Source organism: Ambystoma mexicanum, chromosome 11, assembly GCF_040938575.1.
Source record: "Ambystoma mexicanum isolate Mex_15411 chromosome 11, UKY_AmexF1_1, whole genome shotgun sequence".
NCBI lineage: Eukaryota > Metazoa > Chordata > Amphibia > Caudata > Ambystomatidae > Ambystoma > Ambystoma mexicanum.
Window position 1 is genome coordinate 783,405,581 of NC_090934.1, and position 18,802 is coordinate 783,424,382.

General features: G+C 44.7%; 1 protein-coding gene across 1 annotated transcript in view; it reads left to right on the forward strand.

Moving 5' to 3' along the window:
- The window catches only part of TRIM66 (tripartite motif containing 66), a 482,967-nt gene that overhangs the window by 283,904 nt on the left and 180,261 nt on the right, over nucleotides 1-18,802 (forward strand). The window contains exon 8 of the mRNA XM_069623711.1: nucleotides 14,262-15,208. Within this exon, the coding sequence (XP_069479812.1) occupies nucleotides 14,262-15,208 (947 nt within the window). The remainder of the gene's footprint in view (nucleotides 1-14,261; nucleotides 15,209-18,802) is intronic.

The following is an 18,802-nucleotide window of genomic DNA, read 5'->3' on the forward strand; positions in this document are numbered from 1 at the left end:
AATTCTGCGAAAAAAATTGTTTTGAGAAAATGGAAATGTGATGAGAGACCGACCTGTTCAGAATGGGTGGAGGACTTGAGGCAAGTGGCCAGAATTGAGAAGGTTATCCTTCGCAGGAACAAAAAGTTGAAATTGTTTGATGATATGTGGGGTGGGTTCTTGGATGACATGTGATAATTAGTTGGCCTGTTTTGCTTTTTAGATTCTGTGAAGGTTGGGGATGGATATGGGGTGTGGATTCTATGCAATGAGTTCTACGATTACAATGCTGATAAGTTTGTTGCTTGTATGTTTTCTATAAAATTCAATAAACTTAATAATAAAAAAAAAAGAATGCCATTGAGAGTGATGGAGATCGGATAAATGCTGTGTTCTGCTTATGAGAGAACACTGTGATGTAGGCATTATGGGATTCTAGAATGGAAGGTGAAGGGAAGGAGAAGGTCAAAAGAGAAGGAGGACTGTGGCTGGGTGTGCTGTACTAATGATGATTCATTTACTGAGATACATATACACTAATGAAAACAACAATGACAGTGGAAGTATCACTCATTTGTGTTGCATAAGGAACATAACAATTGGCGACGAGCTTGACCTGTCTACCTGCCAGCCAAACCATCCTGGACAAGGTTTCTGCTACTGTCACCCTCCACACGAATTCATGTGTGCCACCAGCTGACACAAGGTCAGTATATGCTTAAACATGAGGGCACTTTGAATTTTTTATTTACATTGACTCTGGAGCAAGTGTGAATCAGCTGTTATGCTCTGTTTACTTATGAAGCCTGGCTCGAGGCTAAAGTTTTCGTTATCTCCCAGTCTTGGTCATTAAAGGAAAGGACCTACAGCTGTGCCTCGTGTATCATGCTAACCTGACAACCGAGCCTGCTTGACCTAGGCAATACGTCCTCAAGCAGCTGTCATTCTCCATGGTAATCAGCAAATGTTCTTCTTCGACCCAGTTTTTTCATGTGCTGAAAAAAATCATTTTGACGCAGTAAAGAAGCCTATACTAGCGATGCAGCACCTAAAGTGCCCCACCACCCTAAATTCCTACAAACTCGAGGATGCCCTCCTATGCCCTGGAGAAGATGGGAGGTGGAATTTGATATACCTGGAAGCGATAGATGGCAACAGACTATCTGCATCTAGAAAAAAAGTACTATTTATGCATAACCTAGGATCAGAGTTGAAAGAGGTATGTAGACAGAGGGGATGTCTATGCAGAAGTAGCACGTTGCCAACTTCTTCATATTCTCGGGCTCTACCCTCTCTAGGATGCCATCCCTACCACAAGGGTGAGTCATGATTTCTCTAATTTTCTACATATTTCCTATTTTTAACTTATCTACACATGTTACATGCCCTTTACCCTGACTTTCAGGGCGCAGACTTGGTGAACAGGAGAACCCTTACTTTTGAGACGTGTGATCCTACTTTTACACTGGACATAGTGTAATAGTGAACATTTCTTTATTTTAATGGAATACTTAACGCAGATGCACTAAGGGACCGCATGGTCATGGTGAGCGCATCCATTTTTTCATTTTTCTCTTACTTTTTTTTCTCCCACTTGCGAATGACTATCCATTACTGTCCTGTTTAACCAGAGTTCGTTTTATCTTTTGTAAGCTTTTTACAATACTTACAACATAGATCAATATAGCCTAGTTTCCCAGCGGCTTCGGATATGTGTACATACACACTGTAACAATGAAATTTAATTGTGTTACAACACTGGTGATGTTTGGTCCTTGTTGTACTTGCTACATGGTTACAAAATCCTGACAATCCTTTCTTATCTCTCTTTTACATTATCTGTTTTCAGTTCAAAAATACTGTTTTGGCTCATGAAGAAGAGAATGTTCATCTCGAAATGCGTCAGCCACCCTTACTGAACTGAACCTTCTCTACCTTATGCGTTTTGCAATAAAACTAATTTTTCCTGTATGAACCACAGTCAACATTGCTATATTTTTTGATATTGAACTTGCTGATTAATAGAAAGACTTGATCCATTTTCTGAAAACCCACTTGAATCAATATTTAACCATCTAAGTGACGGGATATAAAGGTGTGCAGGGGACGGGAGGGTTCCGTTTTGGATCCTCTTCTCTCTGTGTTTGTATATTATGGTGGCTCTGTGCCAGGGCCTCTTTTCCTCCCTCGCACCCAGAAGCTTTCTTTCTCTGATTTTTTAAATGGATTTAAAACTATCTCTGCCCCAAACTTATGGGTGCACCTTCTGCTCCACTTTGCTTTATGCAGAAGTAGTAGCCAGAATGAAGAGGCAATACAAAAAAAGGAAAGTGTTACATTAGAGAGGCCCACTTTCTACAACAGAGGTTAATTACCAGGAGAAATGATAGATACATTTTTTAGCAGCTTTAAGAGGTATTGCTACACGTTGCAGTTTTTGACAATTTTTACATGAGGTATTTAGATACTTAGAGACCAAAAAATGTTTTTGCTCACCTTAAACGATCTGATATGTGAGAGAATATGGGAAGAGTTGGAACCCACTTTTGATGAAGTCATTTGCATAGCTAAAAGCATAGAGAGGTCATCGGAGGCCTGCAAGAAAATAGCGAAGGAAAAGAACACAGATTTCATGCAGGTGTGTGTCACTCTTGTCAAAGGGGAGAAGAATAAAAATGAATGCAAAGAAACGACTGACAAAATGCATTCTAATTTGTGGTGCTATAGATACGGTGCGAGAGATCACATTGCAACATCCAATATTTGTTTTGCCATCAGAAAGTTATGCAAAATATGTGGAAGAATGGGTCATGTTGCGAAGGCCTGCAGGTACAAATATTATAAAACTAACAAATCAAGTGAGAGGAAGGAAGTGGCATTAATAAATGAAGGTGCAATCACTAGGTGTGAAGCAGTAAAAGAGGAATTGCTACTGAGAGCAGACACGGAAGAGATGTTCTGATGATATGGGATCCTGATGATGACTCAAATGTTTTTGCAAAACATGAAAGACCTATGTGTCATGTGAAAATTGCAAGAGTTCCTAAGCAGCGGATGGCAGACTATGGGTCACTACATACTATGATTCTGCACAACATGTATAAAGGACAGCTAGAAGAAGTTGTGTGGAGCCTCAATCCAGTCCCAAAAGAGCCTTGCACATATTCATGTCAGCAAATTGGGATGATAGGTTGGTTCGCTGAGAGACTTTAGTTCAAAGATAGAGAGATAGTAGGTAAGGTGAATGTGGTTGATAAAGACCCTCCCACCCTGAGCTGGTGACACCAAGGGGAGTTTGGAAATTGAGCTACAGCCTGGAGCAATGCAACAGGTATTGGCCATAGGCAATGACTTTAGGCAACACACATTGGTTGAATTGTTTCCTTAGATATCTTCAGAGAAGATAGGTGCCCTGAGAGGCTATCAGCACCATATCAAGATAAAGGAAAATGCAGTGGTGGTCAAAAGTAAGGTGAGGAAAATACCCCTGAGACTAGTAGGACCATTGCAAGTTGTGCTGCAAGATATGATGAAGTAAAACATTATACAGGTGATGGAGAGTTCTGAATGGGTGTCACCTATGGTTTATAGTCATTTGGTCGAAAACAAAAATGTCGAACATCATAATGTCGAAAATAAAATGTCGAAAAAAAAAGTCACATTTTTTTTCAATACGTTTTTTGTTCGAAATGGGGGGTTTCCCCCCAACCCCCTTTTTTTTATTTTACCCATTTTTTATACTTACCAAACTCAAAAAATACATATAAATAAAAAAATAATAGTTTCGACTTTTTTTTCGACATTTTATTTTCGACATTTTTGTCATTCGACTTTTTATTTTCGCCATTATGACTGCACACCGTCATCTATACTAATTGTCCTGAAACTCGACAAGTCTATCCGACTCAGCATTGATTTAAGGGGTGTGAATAACAACATTGTAGTTGATAGTCATCTGTTACCGAATATCACAGAATTGATACAAGATATTAGAGATGCCTGCATGTTTTCGACCACTGATTTATGCATTGCATATCACCAAATTTAACTAACAGAAGAAAGAAAACATTTGACAGCATGTATTCCACTGTGTTGTTTTTTTAAAAATGTAATAGAATGCCATTCATGTTAGCCTCAGTGGCATCTGTGTTTCAAAAACTAAAAGGAAAGTTGTTGAAAGGATTGAGAGGTGTCATGCATGTTCAATATGACTTTTTAATATATACAAAGGATGGAACACACACAATATACATTAATGTTGGAACAGGTTTTAAACAAATTGAAAGAGTGTGGGATGACCGTGAAGTTCCAAAGTGCAAACTGTGTCAAGAGGAGGTGGAATATCTTTTCCAAAACTGGGATAAGGGCCAAGGAGACATTAATCAAAAGTATCATTGTGGCCCCTAAGCCATCTGATAAGGAAAAATTGTTGTCGTTCTTGTGAGTTTTATGCAAAAATAATGAGAGATTTTGCCTCTGCTGTGGAGCCAATGAGAGAGCACATGAGGAAGGGTATAAAGTTTCAATGGAAAGAGAGACAGCAAGAATCTGTTGAGAGAGAGCGAAAGAATGCATTATAAAAGCTCCGGCTTCAAAGCCATTTGGCACTAAAAGAGCTACCATTATCACTGCTGATGTGAATAATAAGGGTCTGGGAGCAGTGTGCATGCAAGAAGATGGAAAAGGAAGTCAAGTGACAATATGTTTTGTATCCAAGACATTGGCGCAAGCTGAGAGAGGGTTCTCAGCAATCAAGAAAGTAGGCTTAGCTTGTGCCTGGGGTGTTCAGCATTTTACATAATTTGTTTGGGGAGCCCCCCTTTTTTTTAAAGTCTGATCATAAGCCCCTACTCAAAATACTGAAGGTGGGGTGCTGAAAAAGCATCACCAAGATTGTTCAGACTAGTGTCAAGACTAATACTGTATAATTGCAGTATTGAATATAGGGAAGGACAACACAACAAGGTTGCGGGTCGCTTATGGAGGATGCTGATAGTGGGAGTAGAGAAGCTAGACAATGTGGGGGATGATGCAATGCCTATAGCAGAAGTATGTGTGTTAACGGGCAGATGTAGGGACGAGAGCACAGAATAGTGATGCATTGATTCAGGAAGTGTGCAAATATGTAGTTGAGGGGTGGTCGCTAAGCAAGAATAAGAGAACAAATGTCAGGCCATTTGGAATGGTTAATTAAGAATTATCAATGGAAGGTGGTATCTTGAGGAGAGGTGAAAGAGTGGTAGCCCCCTGAGGATGTAAGGAGGGACATTATTGCTAATGCACATATAGGTAATTCTGGTATGATGAGCACTACATCTTTGGTGATGGAACATTTTTGGTGGCTAAGTGTTGATAGAGACATATAAAGATTTATTAGAGACTGCAATCAATGTAATGAGAGGGATAAGATTTTTATTACCAGAACTCCACCGCTGGCTAATTGGGCAGTTCTATGGGCTTAGGCCTGAGAAGAGGAATGCTTTGATGTTAGTTGATTACTATAATCATTGGCCAGGAGTAAAGTTTGTCAGAAAGGTTAACACAGAGAGCACCATATCATTTCCTCAGGCTATTTTTCAAAGGGAAGAAATTCCAAAAGAAATTGTCACTGACAATGTGACACAACTTGTGTCACATAAGATGCTGAGTTTATGAATGAAAAGGGGATTAGACACATCATAACACTCTTATATCCTCCACAAGCTATTGGCTTAGTGGAAGGATTCAATAGGGTAGTAACAAATATGATATAATTAAGTAGAGAGTCAAAGTTGGATGATGAGGCATTGAGTAACATTTTTTGTGCATACAGGGTAAGAAGACATCCTAATACAGATAAAGCCCAGTTTGAAATTATGAGAGGTAGACATTGTAGAGATATCAGGTTTTCTGCATAGATGGAGGAGTTGTTGAAAAGAGGAGTTCATAGTGGGGATCTAACAATGGATCTGAGTAAACTGGAGGAGAAGAGAGAGAGAATGAAAAGGAGTTATGATATCACTAGGATAACAGGGTATGTTGGTATTAAAAAGGTGACCATGTTAAGATAAAACTGTCATTTAATGTTCAGAAGTCAAGTTCTCATTTGAGTAAACCTGCTGAGGTTGTTAAGATTACAAGAACTAGGTGCTGATGAGTGAATGGAGATGGTGGAATCTGTGCAGGGTAGTGAACGTGAGGGTGTGATGATAAGTTTCTTGTAATAGTGAAAGGAGGGGGATATGTTGCATTCTGCTTGTGAGAGAACACTTTGATGTAGGGATTATATGATTCTAGAATGGCAGGTGAAGGGAAGGAGAAGGTCAAAAGAAAAGAGGAGGAGGACTATGGCTTGGTATACTTTACTGAAGATCATACATTTACAGACATAAATATACAGAAATCAACAATAACAATGGGTGTGTCACTTATTTGTGTTGGATAAGGAACAGAACATTAAAGTATCAAACATATGCAAAGCCTCTACAACTAGGAGGCATATTGGCACTGCAGGCTACTGTGACTAAGTCCCCTACATAACCTTCAAAGCCCACAGTGGGATGGTGAATGGGACTAGGTACAACCCTGAGCTAGTGGATGCTGGAACCAGAGGATGTAGATGGGATATCCCCAAGCCACCCCAACTGGGCCCCTGCATTGCAGCAGGAGAGAGTCAGAGGAATGATCCACCTACCTCTCTACAAACCCTATAGAGATTCTGAAACCCCAAGGGGCAGCCACAGGTAATTTCCCAATCCCAACCCACCTGCCCATGAACAAACCACCAAGGGGCTAGTCAAAGGGACACTTACATTTCCATTGCTCATGATGTGATAAAGGTCAATTTACGAAAAGGTCAAAGGACCCCTCACATCACTTCTACCCACGCTATGGACCATCATAGGGTGAGCGGGGTGAGCCTTACACTTAAAGAGCCTCTTTTCCAACAGTGAACACATTGTAAGAGCCATTCACACTCTTTTAGAAAACTATTTTGTAACAGTTCACAGTTCCAGAGAAGCAGGTAATACATTTTCCCATTGTAAATGGTGCCAGAAAACCCTCTCCCATTGTGATTCACATGTGTGTAACCAAGTAGAAGTCCCACAATTACAAAGTCACACTTTAACAAGAAAATAGTCTAGACAGTAACTTCATATTCAGAAATTCCCCATGAAGAAGGGAGTGCAAATGCCGCAGACACTTCCTCATGCTGATCTGAAGATTTGTAGACTCCTGGTCCATGAGCCTGGAGAACAGGATGGTCCAGACTCCTTCAGGTCATAACTTCCAGAGGGATGAGGACAGACTCCATACTTGTCTATAACATTATGGAAATCTTGGATGGCAGCAGTCTCTCATGTAACTTCAGGACAGCCCCCTTCCAATCCGCATGACCACCCAACCATGACCCAATCACAAAACAACACCCTAAATACATATTTATTTATTTTAATTATTGGTAAGGTGCCAACTCGCCCGAAGGCCTCAGTATTGAAAAATTAACACAGTATGGATAAGCACTAACCTGGGGGGCCTGCTCATAAAAAATCAACCAACTCATTCTAGAAGTGCGGGTTGTTCGAGTAGGAATTGGAGGGAGGAGCTTGGTGGAGAGTGACAAGCGAGAATAGCTGAGAGGAGAACAGGCGGGGAGAATTGGAGTCTGGTGGCAGAGTCTGGAGGATACTGGAGAAGGAGAACATTGCTTTCAGGAAGTAAAGGGAAAGTGTTATGCTGGAGTTGAGGAGGCAGACCATTAGAAGGGAAGACAGATTTGTGGTGAGGTTGAAAATGAAGTGCCACCAGGAAAGCCTCCACCCAGGATTGGAAGGAGGTGGAGGCCCTTGACATCTGTGGCAGAGAGGACGGAGGTAGAGGGAAGAGATCCTCACTGTACCTGGGACAGTGGTAGGAGAAGTGGTATTCTTCCTAGCAAAAGAGAAGATGGGAGTTCTAGTGGATGAGGTCAGTCCAAAGCAGAATATAGAGAAGCAGGAGGAGTTATCAGATGGTGCAGTCTCACCAGGGGCCAGGGAATTACGCAAGAAGGGGTCGGAGAGGGGGAATTTAATGAGCAAGAATCTTAGGGCGGGGAGGTGATGAACCTATCAAGAATACTCCAGACCCAATCATGGAGCCTGGAAGCGGGGGGCTATTCCTGATCCCCATTGCTGGAACTGTTGTAAGACATTTTCTTCATGTTTTTGACAAAGTATTTTCTTGCTATTACTTTGCCTTCATTAGATTAAACTCTCTTCTGTTATCTAAAGCTACCATTATGTCAGCCTCGTTGTGCATCCCTCCAGCCTACCCTGTCACACTATCCTCTGAGGGGCATGTTGGTACTTGGGGAGAGACCTACATAGGGTGCATGCATGACACAATGAATATGTGAGGAGTGAGTTGTTCTGGAGGAGCAGGATCATATTGTAAATACTGTCTAGAAGTAAATCAGAAAAGGGCAGTCCAGGGTAAAGCATGTGGGGGTCTCATTACTTCCAAGTGCCCTTATAACTAAGAAATCAGTGACTGAGGATTGCCTGCTTAGAAATGGGGAACAATGTATTGCCACTTAACGCATTCATATGTGTACCATGGTGAAGGCCTACTTAGGTCACTCAGGCATCACAATGACAAAGAGTTTAGTCTGTTGACCCAATATAGACCAGGATCTAGGATGGTTTGTAAGAGAATGTGAAGAGTGTAGGACAGCAACAAGGCGTTTAATTAGGAGAATGGGCACCATACAGTCCACCCACCTTACCAAGGGTGATTGGCAGACAATTGTCCTTGGTCCCTTTTAAACAAGTGACATGCTTTAGTCCTCATGGGTTACTGCAGCAATTGGTCTGAGATTACATTTGTGGGAAATGTCTGAAACAGTGTGGTTCCTGAGGGAAGTATACACTAGAAAAGTGGTGGTCATCACCATGGTAAATGAAAATTGCAATCAACTAATTTCTATATAAATGACAGATTTCCTCAAGAATCAGTGTATGGTAAAAGTCACTATGGCTTTGTACCATCCACGGGTGAACAGCTTAGTGAAGAGTTTTAATCGGGTGGTGAAATACACTGTACAAATTGTTGTGAGTGTTCAGAACGTGCAAGCGCAGGGGGAGGGGAGGGAGGCATAGGTTCTATGGTGCTCAAAGAGAAGTACTCAGGGTAAGTGCTAAGGGGAGAAGATCGTAAGTGCAACCACCTATGGGTAGGGTGAGCCTAAGTAAGTTTAGTAGAAGAAGACAGTGGCTGTTGTGACAGATGTGGGGGGTCAGGGCACCGAGGACACATAAGGGCCCTGCACATCATTTACGCTACGTATGATTAGCAGGGAAGAGAGGAGCAGAAGGAAGAGGAAAAGAGAAAGGTCTTTTTTTCTGAACTTAAGGAGGTCATGCTCAAGTCGCAGAGGGAGCGGAAGCCTAATCCACAGGAGGGAGCCAGCCTAGGAAAGTGATCCACTACCAGCTCTCTGCTTAGCAAACCGCTTAACATGCAGGAAGTTTGGGCCAGAGGAGCGAAGGAGTCTAGAAGAGGAGATTTTGGTCAGGAAGCATTGAAGATAAAGTGGTCCCTGGCCCCAGATGGCCTTGCAGATGATACTGAGGGATTTGAATTTAATCTGTGCTGAGACTGGGAGCCAGTGAAGGGCAGGAGAGATGCAGCCCCTAGGTTTGAGGCCAATGATAAGTCTTGCTGCCCTACTCTGGGTTAGCTGGAGGGATCACAGGGTGGATGAAGGAAGATTGAGGAGGAGGCTATTGCAGTAGTCTAGCCTGGAGAGAACCAGGGCACGAGTAAAATTGATTCTCTGGGGGAAGGTGAGGAAGGGAAGAGTTCCTTTGAGAAGGAAGAACTGAAAGTGGGACTTCCAGACAATGTCTTGAATATGAGGGAGGAAGGAAAGGGAGGAGTTGAAGATGACTCAGAGATTTCTGGCTGCAAAGGAGGGGGGATGGAGGGGACCATGGAGGAAGGACAGAGTTTCTGGAAGAAGTAGGGTGCAGGGGACCCAATAGGGAGAATCACTGTTTTGCTGGTTTTGAGGCAGAGGTCATTAGCAGTGCACCAGGCCTGAATGGCAGAAAGGCAGTCAGGGATGAAGGAGGATGCAAGGGCGTCAGTGGGAGGTTTCACGAACAGTTGTGTATCGTCAGCGTAGCACTGGAAGTTGGGGGAGAAAGAGTAAATGAGTCATGCCAGTAGAGAAAGGTATATGTTAAAGAGCCAAGGTGAAAGATTGAAGCCCTGGGGGATGCCACAGGTGGAGGAGGAAGTAGGGGAGGAGAAAGGGCCCCGAATGTTTTTGGAGGAATGGTCAGTTAGGAAGGAGGTAAGCCAGTACAGTGCCTGCTACAAAATGCCGAGGGTGTCATGAAGCCTTTTTATGAGAATGGAATGGTTCACTGTGTCAAATGCAGAGGAGAGATAAACAAGGACGAGGACAGCAGGGGAGTTGGAGTCAAGAGATGCAAGCAGTTCTTCACAGGTGTTCAGAAGAGCAGTTTCCGTGCCTCTGGAAGCTTGGAATCCAGACTAGTGGTCATATAGGCCGCTAACAAGTTCAGTATGAAAGTTGAGTTGGGGGAGGGCCAGTTTCTCAAGCGGGTTTTCCCAAGAATGGGGTGATGGAAATGGGGCGGTAGTTGGCTGGGTAGGAAGGGTCTGCAGAGGGTTTTTTAAGCAGGGGCGCACAAGGGAGGGCTTGTGGGAAGATGGAAAAGAACCAGTAGCAAAGGAGTGGTTGCAGAGATCAGCAAGAGAAGGGGCAAGAGAGGCGATATTTTCCTTGATGGTTCTGGAGAAGCATGGGGCAATCTGTTTGGAAGAGGCCTTCGTGGAGTTGACAACTCTGGTGACTTCTTCAGGGGAGACAGGAGTGAAGGAGGGGAAGGGAGGAGGAGGAGGGTCAGTGGTCTGGGGGAAGAGGAGGAGGGATGGGTTGGAAGAATGTGTGAAAAGGCTGTTCAGTATGTCCTGGGTTTTGGAAGTGAAGTGAGAGGCGAGTGCATTGCAGAGGGCCTAGGAAGGAGTAGGGGCAGAAGATGCTGCAGATGGATTGGCAAGTTTCCTGTATATTTTGAAGAGTTCAGCCAGGTTGTTGGACGCATTGGACACTCGTGCCTGAATGTGGGCTCTTTTTTTGGTATGGATGGAGAGTCTGTAGTGTCTTTGGGTCAGGCGGAAAGATAGTTTGTCAAAGGATGAGCCTGAAGTGTGCCACTTCCGTTCAGCAGTCATGCACTTACATTTTTGGTCCGCAGAATCAGAGTCGTACCAAGTGTTATGCTTGGGGGCAGGTTTCAGGCGGATCCTCGTGACTGGGGCAAGGATGTCAAGTGGTTTGTTGTTGATGGCCAGGTAGAGGTTGCTGAGGGCAGAATCAGCAGTAGCTTCAGTGTTGGGTGGGCAAGAGGGAATGAAGGTGGGAGAGAAGGCAACAGCTGACACTCATTTGTGTACGAGCTTGGCAGAGCTTTATGAGCAGTTGTCACAGGTCCATAGGGACCCAAGTGGGAGGTGAGGAGAGAGTGGTCAGACCAGGAGAGAGGGGTGACCAGTGGAGTAGAGAGAGTAAGGTTGGAGTGGATGATGGCATCTAGTGTATATCCAGCAGAATGGCTAGGGCCGGAAGGAAGAATGGAGAGGGATAGGGAGGAGCAGAGGTCAGTGAAGAGGGTGGTTACTGTGCAAGCGGAGTCAAGATGGATGTTGAAGTCACCTAGTAGTAGCAGGTTGGACGTGGTAGAGAGTAGGGAGGAACAGAGGTCTGCCCACTCAGAGAGGAACAGGGAGTAAGTGCCAGGGGGCCAGTAGATGGGAGCAATGGTCAGGGTGGAAGAAGGAGAGATGGCCAATTTGCATACTAGGCTCTCAAAGGACGAATAGTGCTGGGTGGGTCGGATGGTAGAAGGAATCCACTCAAGGAAGATTAAGGCAACCCCACTGCCAGCACGGTGGGGATGAGATTTTGAGGTAATCTTAAAGCCTTCCAGGAGGAGTATGTCAAAGGAAGTAACTGAACTGGTATTGAACCAAGTTTCAGTGAGTGCAAGTATGTCCAGGTCAGTGTCTTCAAGGAGAAGACAGATGTCAGCAGAGTTTTTGATGTCTGAGCAGGAGTTGAGGGTTGCAAAGTGAAGATGATCGCTGCCTTGGAAGGTTTTTTGGGGCAGAGTGACAGGACAAGGGTGAACCATCTCGGGAGGTGGAGTACAGAGGGTGGAAGGGAGAGAGACAGGGTAAGGATGGACATTTATGAGAGAAGGCAGAATCCGGTCAAAGAGAAGGAGGTTGGCCTGAGGGCCTTGAACCAGGACTGTGCCGATGAAATAAGCATTGATGCAGCAGCAAGAAGAGAATACACCTGCAAGGAGGGCTTCCCCCTTGGTGCCGCCAAGAGAAGAAGCCTGCAAGGAGGACTTCCCACTTAGTGCCGCCATTAATGGATGTGGAAGAATAAGGTGGGAGAGTGGCAGTGAGGTGAGAGGTCCAAGGTCAGGAGATGGGACAGAGAAGAGGATGTCAGTGAAGATTTCTCTTGAGGATGCACTGACATAGGTGTCTGCAATTGGGAGGCCAGGTGATGGTGTAGCAGTTGGAGTAGATAGGGGAGATGGAGAGTGCCATCACAGAAGGAGAGAGGAAGAGAGAGAGGAGGAGAGAGATGGAGTGAAAGTGAGAGGTGAGGTGGGGGTGAGTGTGCTGCAATACACAGTTCTGAAACAGAGCCACTTGGCACTGTTGGCTAAGAAGTATTCGGAGTACAAACAAGCAATGTAGGATGGAGGCAGAGCTAAAAAAATACTTTTTCACTAACACACAGTTTAAATGCAGAATGGAGGCACAGCTAAAATGCCTTTTTCACTTACAGACGATTTAAATGCATAAGGATGCACAGCTAAAAACTTTTTCACTAACAAAACACAGACTAAGGAGGAGTGCACAGGACAGCACCGCATATAAGAGTTGGTGTTCATGAAAATGAAGTGCAGGGAGTGTAAGCAGGGGGAATTTCACCAAAGTGCAGGGCACGACTGCATGGTGAAGGACTGGAGAAGCAGAAGGAGTGAGTTAAGTGGAGGCACAGTAGCTGCCAAGCAACAGTACTCACGTGATGGCAGGATGGGGGAAGTCACAGTCCAGAGGAGCGATTAAATGAATGAGCATTGTTTTTTCATTTTGTTTATGTAGAACAAAGGGAGTGGGACCCGGAGCATGGACAGGCACGGACAGGAACAGACAGGGCCTTACTGTGTGGGCCTTGCAAGTGGGGGCTGGCTAACGCCTGCTGGTGGCTCATGATTGGTAATAAAGGCCACAGTCTGCCCAATCAGAGGAGGTAGCAGGCACAAGGGTACAGTACAGCAAACGCTGCTCTGGCAGCCATTTTTAAAGTACTTTTCATTTTTGTTTTTCTTTTTGCAGAAAGGCAATGGAAGGTTGTCATAGTAAAACACCCATTGTTGGTAAATGTTGGTAAAACACCCACCCAGCACAAAGATGCACTTCAGTGCGGCAGCATCAATTTCATTTTAAACATGCAGTGGAATTACTGGCAGGATCGAGCAAAATCAGCAAAATTCAGGAATGATTTTAAAAAGGTTTCCAAAGCCTATCAGGGCCTACCTCGTGTGTGTGCGTGAGGTGGAACGATGCTCCAGCAGCTTCCAAGATGGTAGTGGGTGGTAGATTCAACCGCAAAGCAGACGTCCAGTGTTTCCCGGTGAAGATGGCAAAGAGGGAACAGACAGGGCCTTACCCTGTGGGTCTGTAAAGTGGGAGCCGGCTAATGCCTGCCGGTGGCTCCTGATTGGTAATAAAGGCCACAGTCTGCCCAATCATAGGAGGCAGCAGGCACCAAGGCTACAGTATGACGACGCTGCTCTGGGACCATTACAGCAAGGGATGAAAAGCACAGTTCTCATGGAGGTGGGTATATGACTGAGAGAAGTCACTATTGGAACTTGGTTTGGTGGGACAGCATTAATGGTGTCTTATGGATGTATAGGTATCAGCTAAAAGGGTCAAATGAGTTGGAGTTTAGCAGAGGTTTCTGTAGAAACAATGACTTTCTTGTACCAAGATGTTGAAGAATGTATATCCTAAGAAGAATATGGAGGTTATAGAGAATTATTAAGGATACAATAAACAAGGATAGCAAATGGGTTTGCATAGATTGGAATAAAAGGAATTTCAGAGAAAGGAAGCCACATTGAGACATATCATTAATTCAAATTATGCTCTTGGACTAGTTAAAAACATAACAATGCATATTAACATTGTTCTCCTTGCAGGTTCCATCGTAACAGATAGTGGTCAGATACCTCATGCAGATGCCCCAAGTTATGGAAATATCCAAGAACTTCAGACATCCTATTATCGGGGGCACCATGCACCACCACCAACAACAACTTCTCAGATGGAATCCATGAAAACATCACCAAAGTTTCAACCTTCAGTTCAGTGCCCCACCCCAGTATGTTGTTCCCACTGTCATACCAGCACGCCGCAAATGCATAAGAGTTCACTTGCACACCATAGTCTACGCCATCATCAGCACTATAGACAAACCCCAGGAATTCAACAACACCAGCAGCAAATGACAATGCAGTACAATCTGCAGCAAGGTGTCAAATCTGAGAGGGGTATGCCCCCTCCTTTAAGACTGATGCAACCTTGGGTAGCACAGCAGCCACCACCCGAGCATGACAATTCATCCTTTTGGCTGGGTAAGCAGCAAGTGCAAAGACATCAAATGCAACCGAACACATACCCTGTCTGCATTGTTCCACCACAAGACATTAATCACACAAACACTGGCCACTCACAACTAATGCATGTGCAGTCTTCTATGGAAGCTCCCTCTGTACAGATGGATCTTGGCCATCTTCAAAAACTCAACGCGAATCACTTTCAGCTGCAGCAGCAGCAGCAGCATCATCATCAACAACAGCATCATCAACAACAGCATCAGCAACAACAGCAGCAGCAGACATCTGTCCAAAGCGAAAGCAGTCACGAGCAAGCCATGCAACAAAGTTTGGACATAATCCATCAGCAATTCGAACTGGAACAAATGCAAAAAGGGCTGGAGCTCCTCTTGCAAAGCCAACCGCAGAACTTGCAGATGAATCCATCCAAACAGCCACAGCATGTTCAACAGACCATCGTAGGGCAGATTAACTATATTGTGAGACAGCCTGCACCAGTTCATGCACAAAGCCAGGACGAGGTGCAGCAAGTGAGTACAGGAAAGAGTTGCATGCTTTTGGCCTTGTTAAATAGCTTGTGAGAACGATTATGTATTGTAGTGTGGTCTACCAAATTAGTGATGAATACGTTTTCTTTGACTGTGGACTAGTTTGCTAATGTCAGTTTTGGCATTTGAAAAGAAAGATGATCACCGTGACCCACATTCAAAGATGTCTTTTACTTACATCTGCAATGTGTGCATGCCATTGCAGTACATCACAGCAGTTTGCAGGTATTCTGATTCAGTAACCCCCACGTTAATTTCCAGATCTCTTTAAGCATGCAGTTTTGCCATCTTTTGCAGCTCTTCCTGCTATGCCTGACCTACCCAGCCCTGTAACAGGCAGAGTACGACAAAATGTCCAGTGCAGACAAGGTTCTTTTCAGGCCCTTGGCTGTATTGCCATCAACTATATAGAAGCACTTCTGCAAATCATGAGCACTTCTAATTTATTTTACAGTTCCAAGGGTTGAAAGGTAAAATTAGTATTGCCTGTGAAGTGCTTTTTTATGCACTCAGCATCCATGAGGTTTCACAGCTGACCTCAGTACTACACCCCTCTAGTTGCTAAGGACTAATGTAAGTGTCTGGCACGCGTTCAAGTCTTACATAGCAGGGATTGGCAGGCTGCAGGAGCCTTAGCAGAGCACCCCAGCCCAAATCTGGTTTGCAGGATACCTTTGAAAGTAAAGAGTTTCTGCGCAGGGCATGGTGGATGCAGGATGGGACAAGCACTTTACACATTGCATCTTAGGTCCAGCATTTGTTATTTGAATCTAGGCCCATGTTTGGCGACTGTATGTATATTAAACGGCCCGTGTTAGCAGCCGTGTAGTTACGGTTAAGTTGCTAAACTCATAGGAAGAGCACTTTTTCGGCAGTTTATAACTTTGCTCCCCCTGGAGGAATCCTCACCAAACTTTGCAAAAAACAGTATATGGCCTGCTCTGAATTATTTCGCCAACTTGGGCGAGGTTTCGAGCGGGGTGTGGGCAAAATTATAGGGGCGGTTCAAAATGTTTTTTTTTTCAAATCGTGAATGGGGAGAAACTTTGCACACGGCTACAGCCTGAACGGCTGGACGGATTTTCGCCAGATCTGCGGCAGGAACGGGGGCTTGTGTCAGAAAGCGTGCTATTGTGTTTTTGGTGGAAATCGGCCCAGTACCTTTTTTGCAAAACACTGAAATGTATGTCCCAAACAATTAGTGATATCTGGGTCCGCTCTGCGGACCCATTTCCCTGTTCGCTCTGCGGACCGAAGTCTCATTGGCCTGCGGGACGCCGTGATGTCGGCGAACATTGGACACGGCCGGTGGTTGGCTGGAGGGAAGCGTGCTGTGCATGAAAGTTTTTGGGAAACGCTGCCATGTTATATGGGAGGACAGCGTTCCGGTTGTGTGGCAAGGGTCTATGCTACTGGGTCCATGCCTGTGCCTTTTGAACGTAGCACTTTGCGTACTAAAATTAGACATATCTGGCTCCGCTCTGCCGTCTTATTTCCATGTTCGCAGCGCGGTCAAAACTTGTGTGAAAAGAGTTCCATGTCGGCGGTATGTTGTATCAGCGGCAAAAGGATCTGAAAAACATAGTGTACGCCATCTGTGGGTGGAAAGAAGGGATGGAAAGGGTGCGGCAGTGAGAAGAACTTCACGTGATATATACCATTATATAAGAAGACGGTGGTCTGACAGCGCTATCCGTGCATGCTCCGCCGATGCACGGACACCTCAACAGGCAACTATCTTGTGTGGTCATTGTAGGCAGCCTTAGTTATGGCATGCGAGCTACAGCAACAATGTCTTTCTTTCATGAGTGGTAACAGGCACATTTGCAGAAGGCGAGTGCATTCCACGATACATGAGGACGTAAACATAGCATGTACTATGGTGTACTGTGTGAGGTAAGTTCGTAGCACCTTGCATGCATGGGTGCAGCCCTAGCACAAAAAATTATGTCCACTGGTTGAAAAGATATGTCCACTGGTTGAAAGTAGCTGCCACATTCTTGCTTATTGTGTGCGATTTGGCTGCAGTGCACACAATGATGGTTGCATGTGTGTGGTGATTGGTAGAACAACCAACAGTTGTCGGTGTATGGGGGGAGATGGTGCAGTGACCAGTTGTGCAGTGTGTCCACTGGGTGTATTAACAGAATAGTGTACATATGGAAGAGGTCCTGGTGGAAATGTTTCTTGTAAGTCCTTGCACAGTGTCCATTGCGCAGATTAGTAAGTGTTGCTGTGCAGTATGCACCATTGGTTCCATGCACATATTAGAGTGGTGGGAGCAGGCTGAATGTTGCAAAGATTGTCTTGTTTGGTTGGCATGCTTAAAATGCTTTCTGATTGGAAGTGGGTAGCAGTGCCAAAAACAGTGGTATGTTTCTGCATTACGGTAAGTGGAACATTTGTGCTTGCGTCCCTGCTTTATGGTGTGGTGGTTGGGTTGAAGTGTTGGTGCATATGTTGCCTTTGTGATTTCTGGCACATATGTACCTGGCCATCTGCAAGGCTGTGTTATGTTGTGGTGAGTGTGGCGTAGGCCTGGACTGTTGGGTGCATGGCCCAACAGCCTAGGCCTTCATCACAGCCTCCACAATATAATGCAGTTGATACTGTGCATGCATTTAGAGTAGGTGAGTAGCACACAATGGTTGTGGAGGACATTGTACACTTGGTGGAACAGCAGACATGAGCTGCTATAGGTAGATTACCATATGGTGTACATCACTGCCCCTGTTGCACAATAGGGAGCCACATGTCACCATCTGCGTTTGCTATGGGTAGGCCCTTATAAGACCCTTGCTTGAGGAAATGTTTTACCACATTGCGCCATGAAAGGAAGTCATTAGCATCAGAAAGTTGCAATATGCACAATGTACACAGCCACTCACATACTGGTATGCACAGGTAACGCAATGTAATTGAGCGATGTATGTACAGATGTGGCCTAGGTGAAAGTTGGCAGGCGCATTTGCAGATGGGGCCTGCATTACACATGATATGAGAAGTAAAACATAGGTTGCACTAGGATGTGCAGTGTGTGGTGAGACCCAGCGGTCAGTGATGGTAGAGCAATGGCAGAAGGGGAGAACAATGGAGACCACATGAAACTTTCAACGTACACTGCAGTACGGTGTGTTGCGTGTGTTAAGCCTGTAGGCCCTTCCATGAATGCGTGGTCACCTTGCACTGGCAAAAAAGTGCTGTGGGGTGAAGTAGGTTTTACAATGTTGCCTTTGATGTGCGGTTTGTGATTTTTGCATACATTTTTGCTTGTATGGGTGTGGGGATTGCTTGCACTTCTTACACTGTGTAGTATATGCCTGGACCTGATGGAGTGACGACTCCTCCAGTGTGTCTGGTGGGCGAAGAGCTGAAGTAGTGGATGCTTAGAAGTGGCTAGGGGTGACCTGCATGTACCTGGCCACTTGTTCACCTGCATAAGTCTGTTATGTTGAGCTGGGTGTGGCCAAAGCCTACACTGTTGGGTGTATGGCAAAAAGCCTTTAGCCTGAAGAGGCGAGGCCTGCTCAATAGCACACCACCATAACGTAGACATGCACTTTTAAGTATGCATGT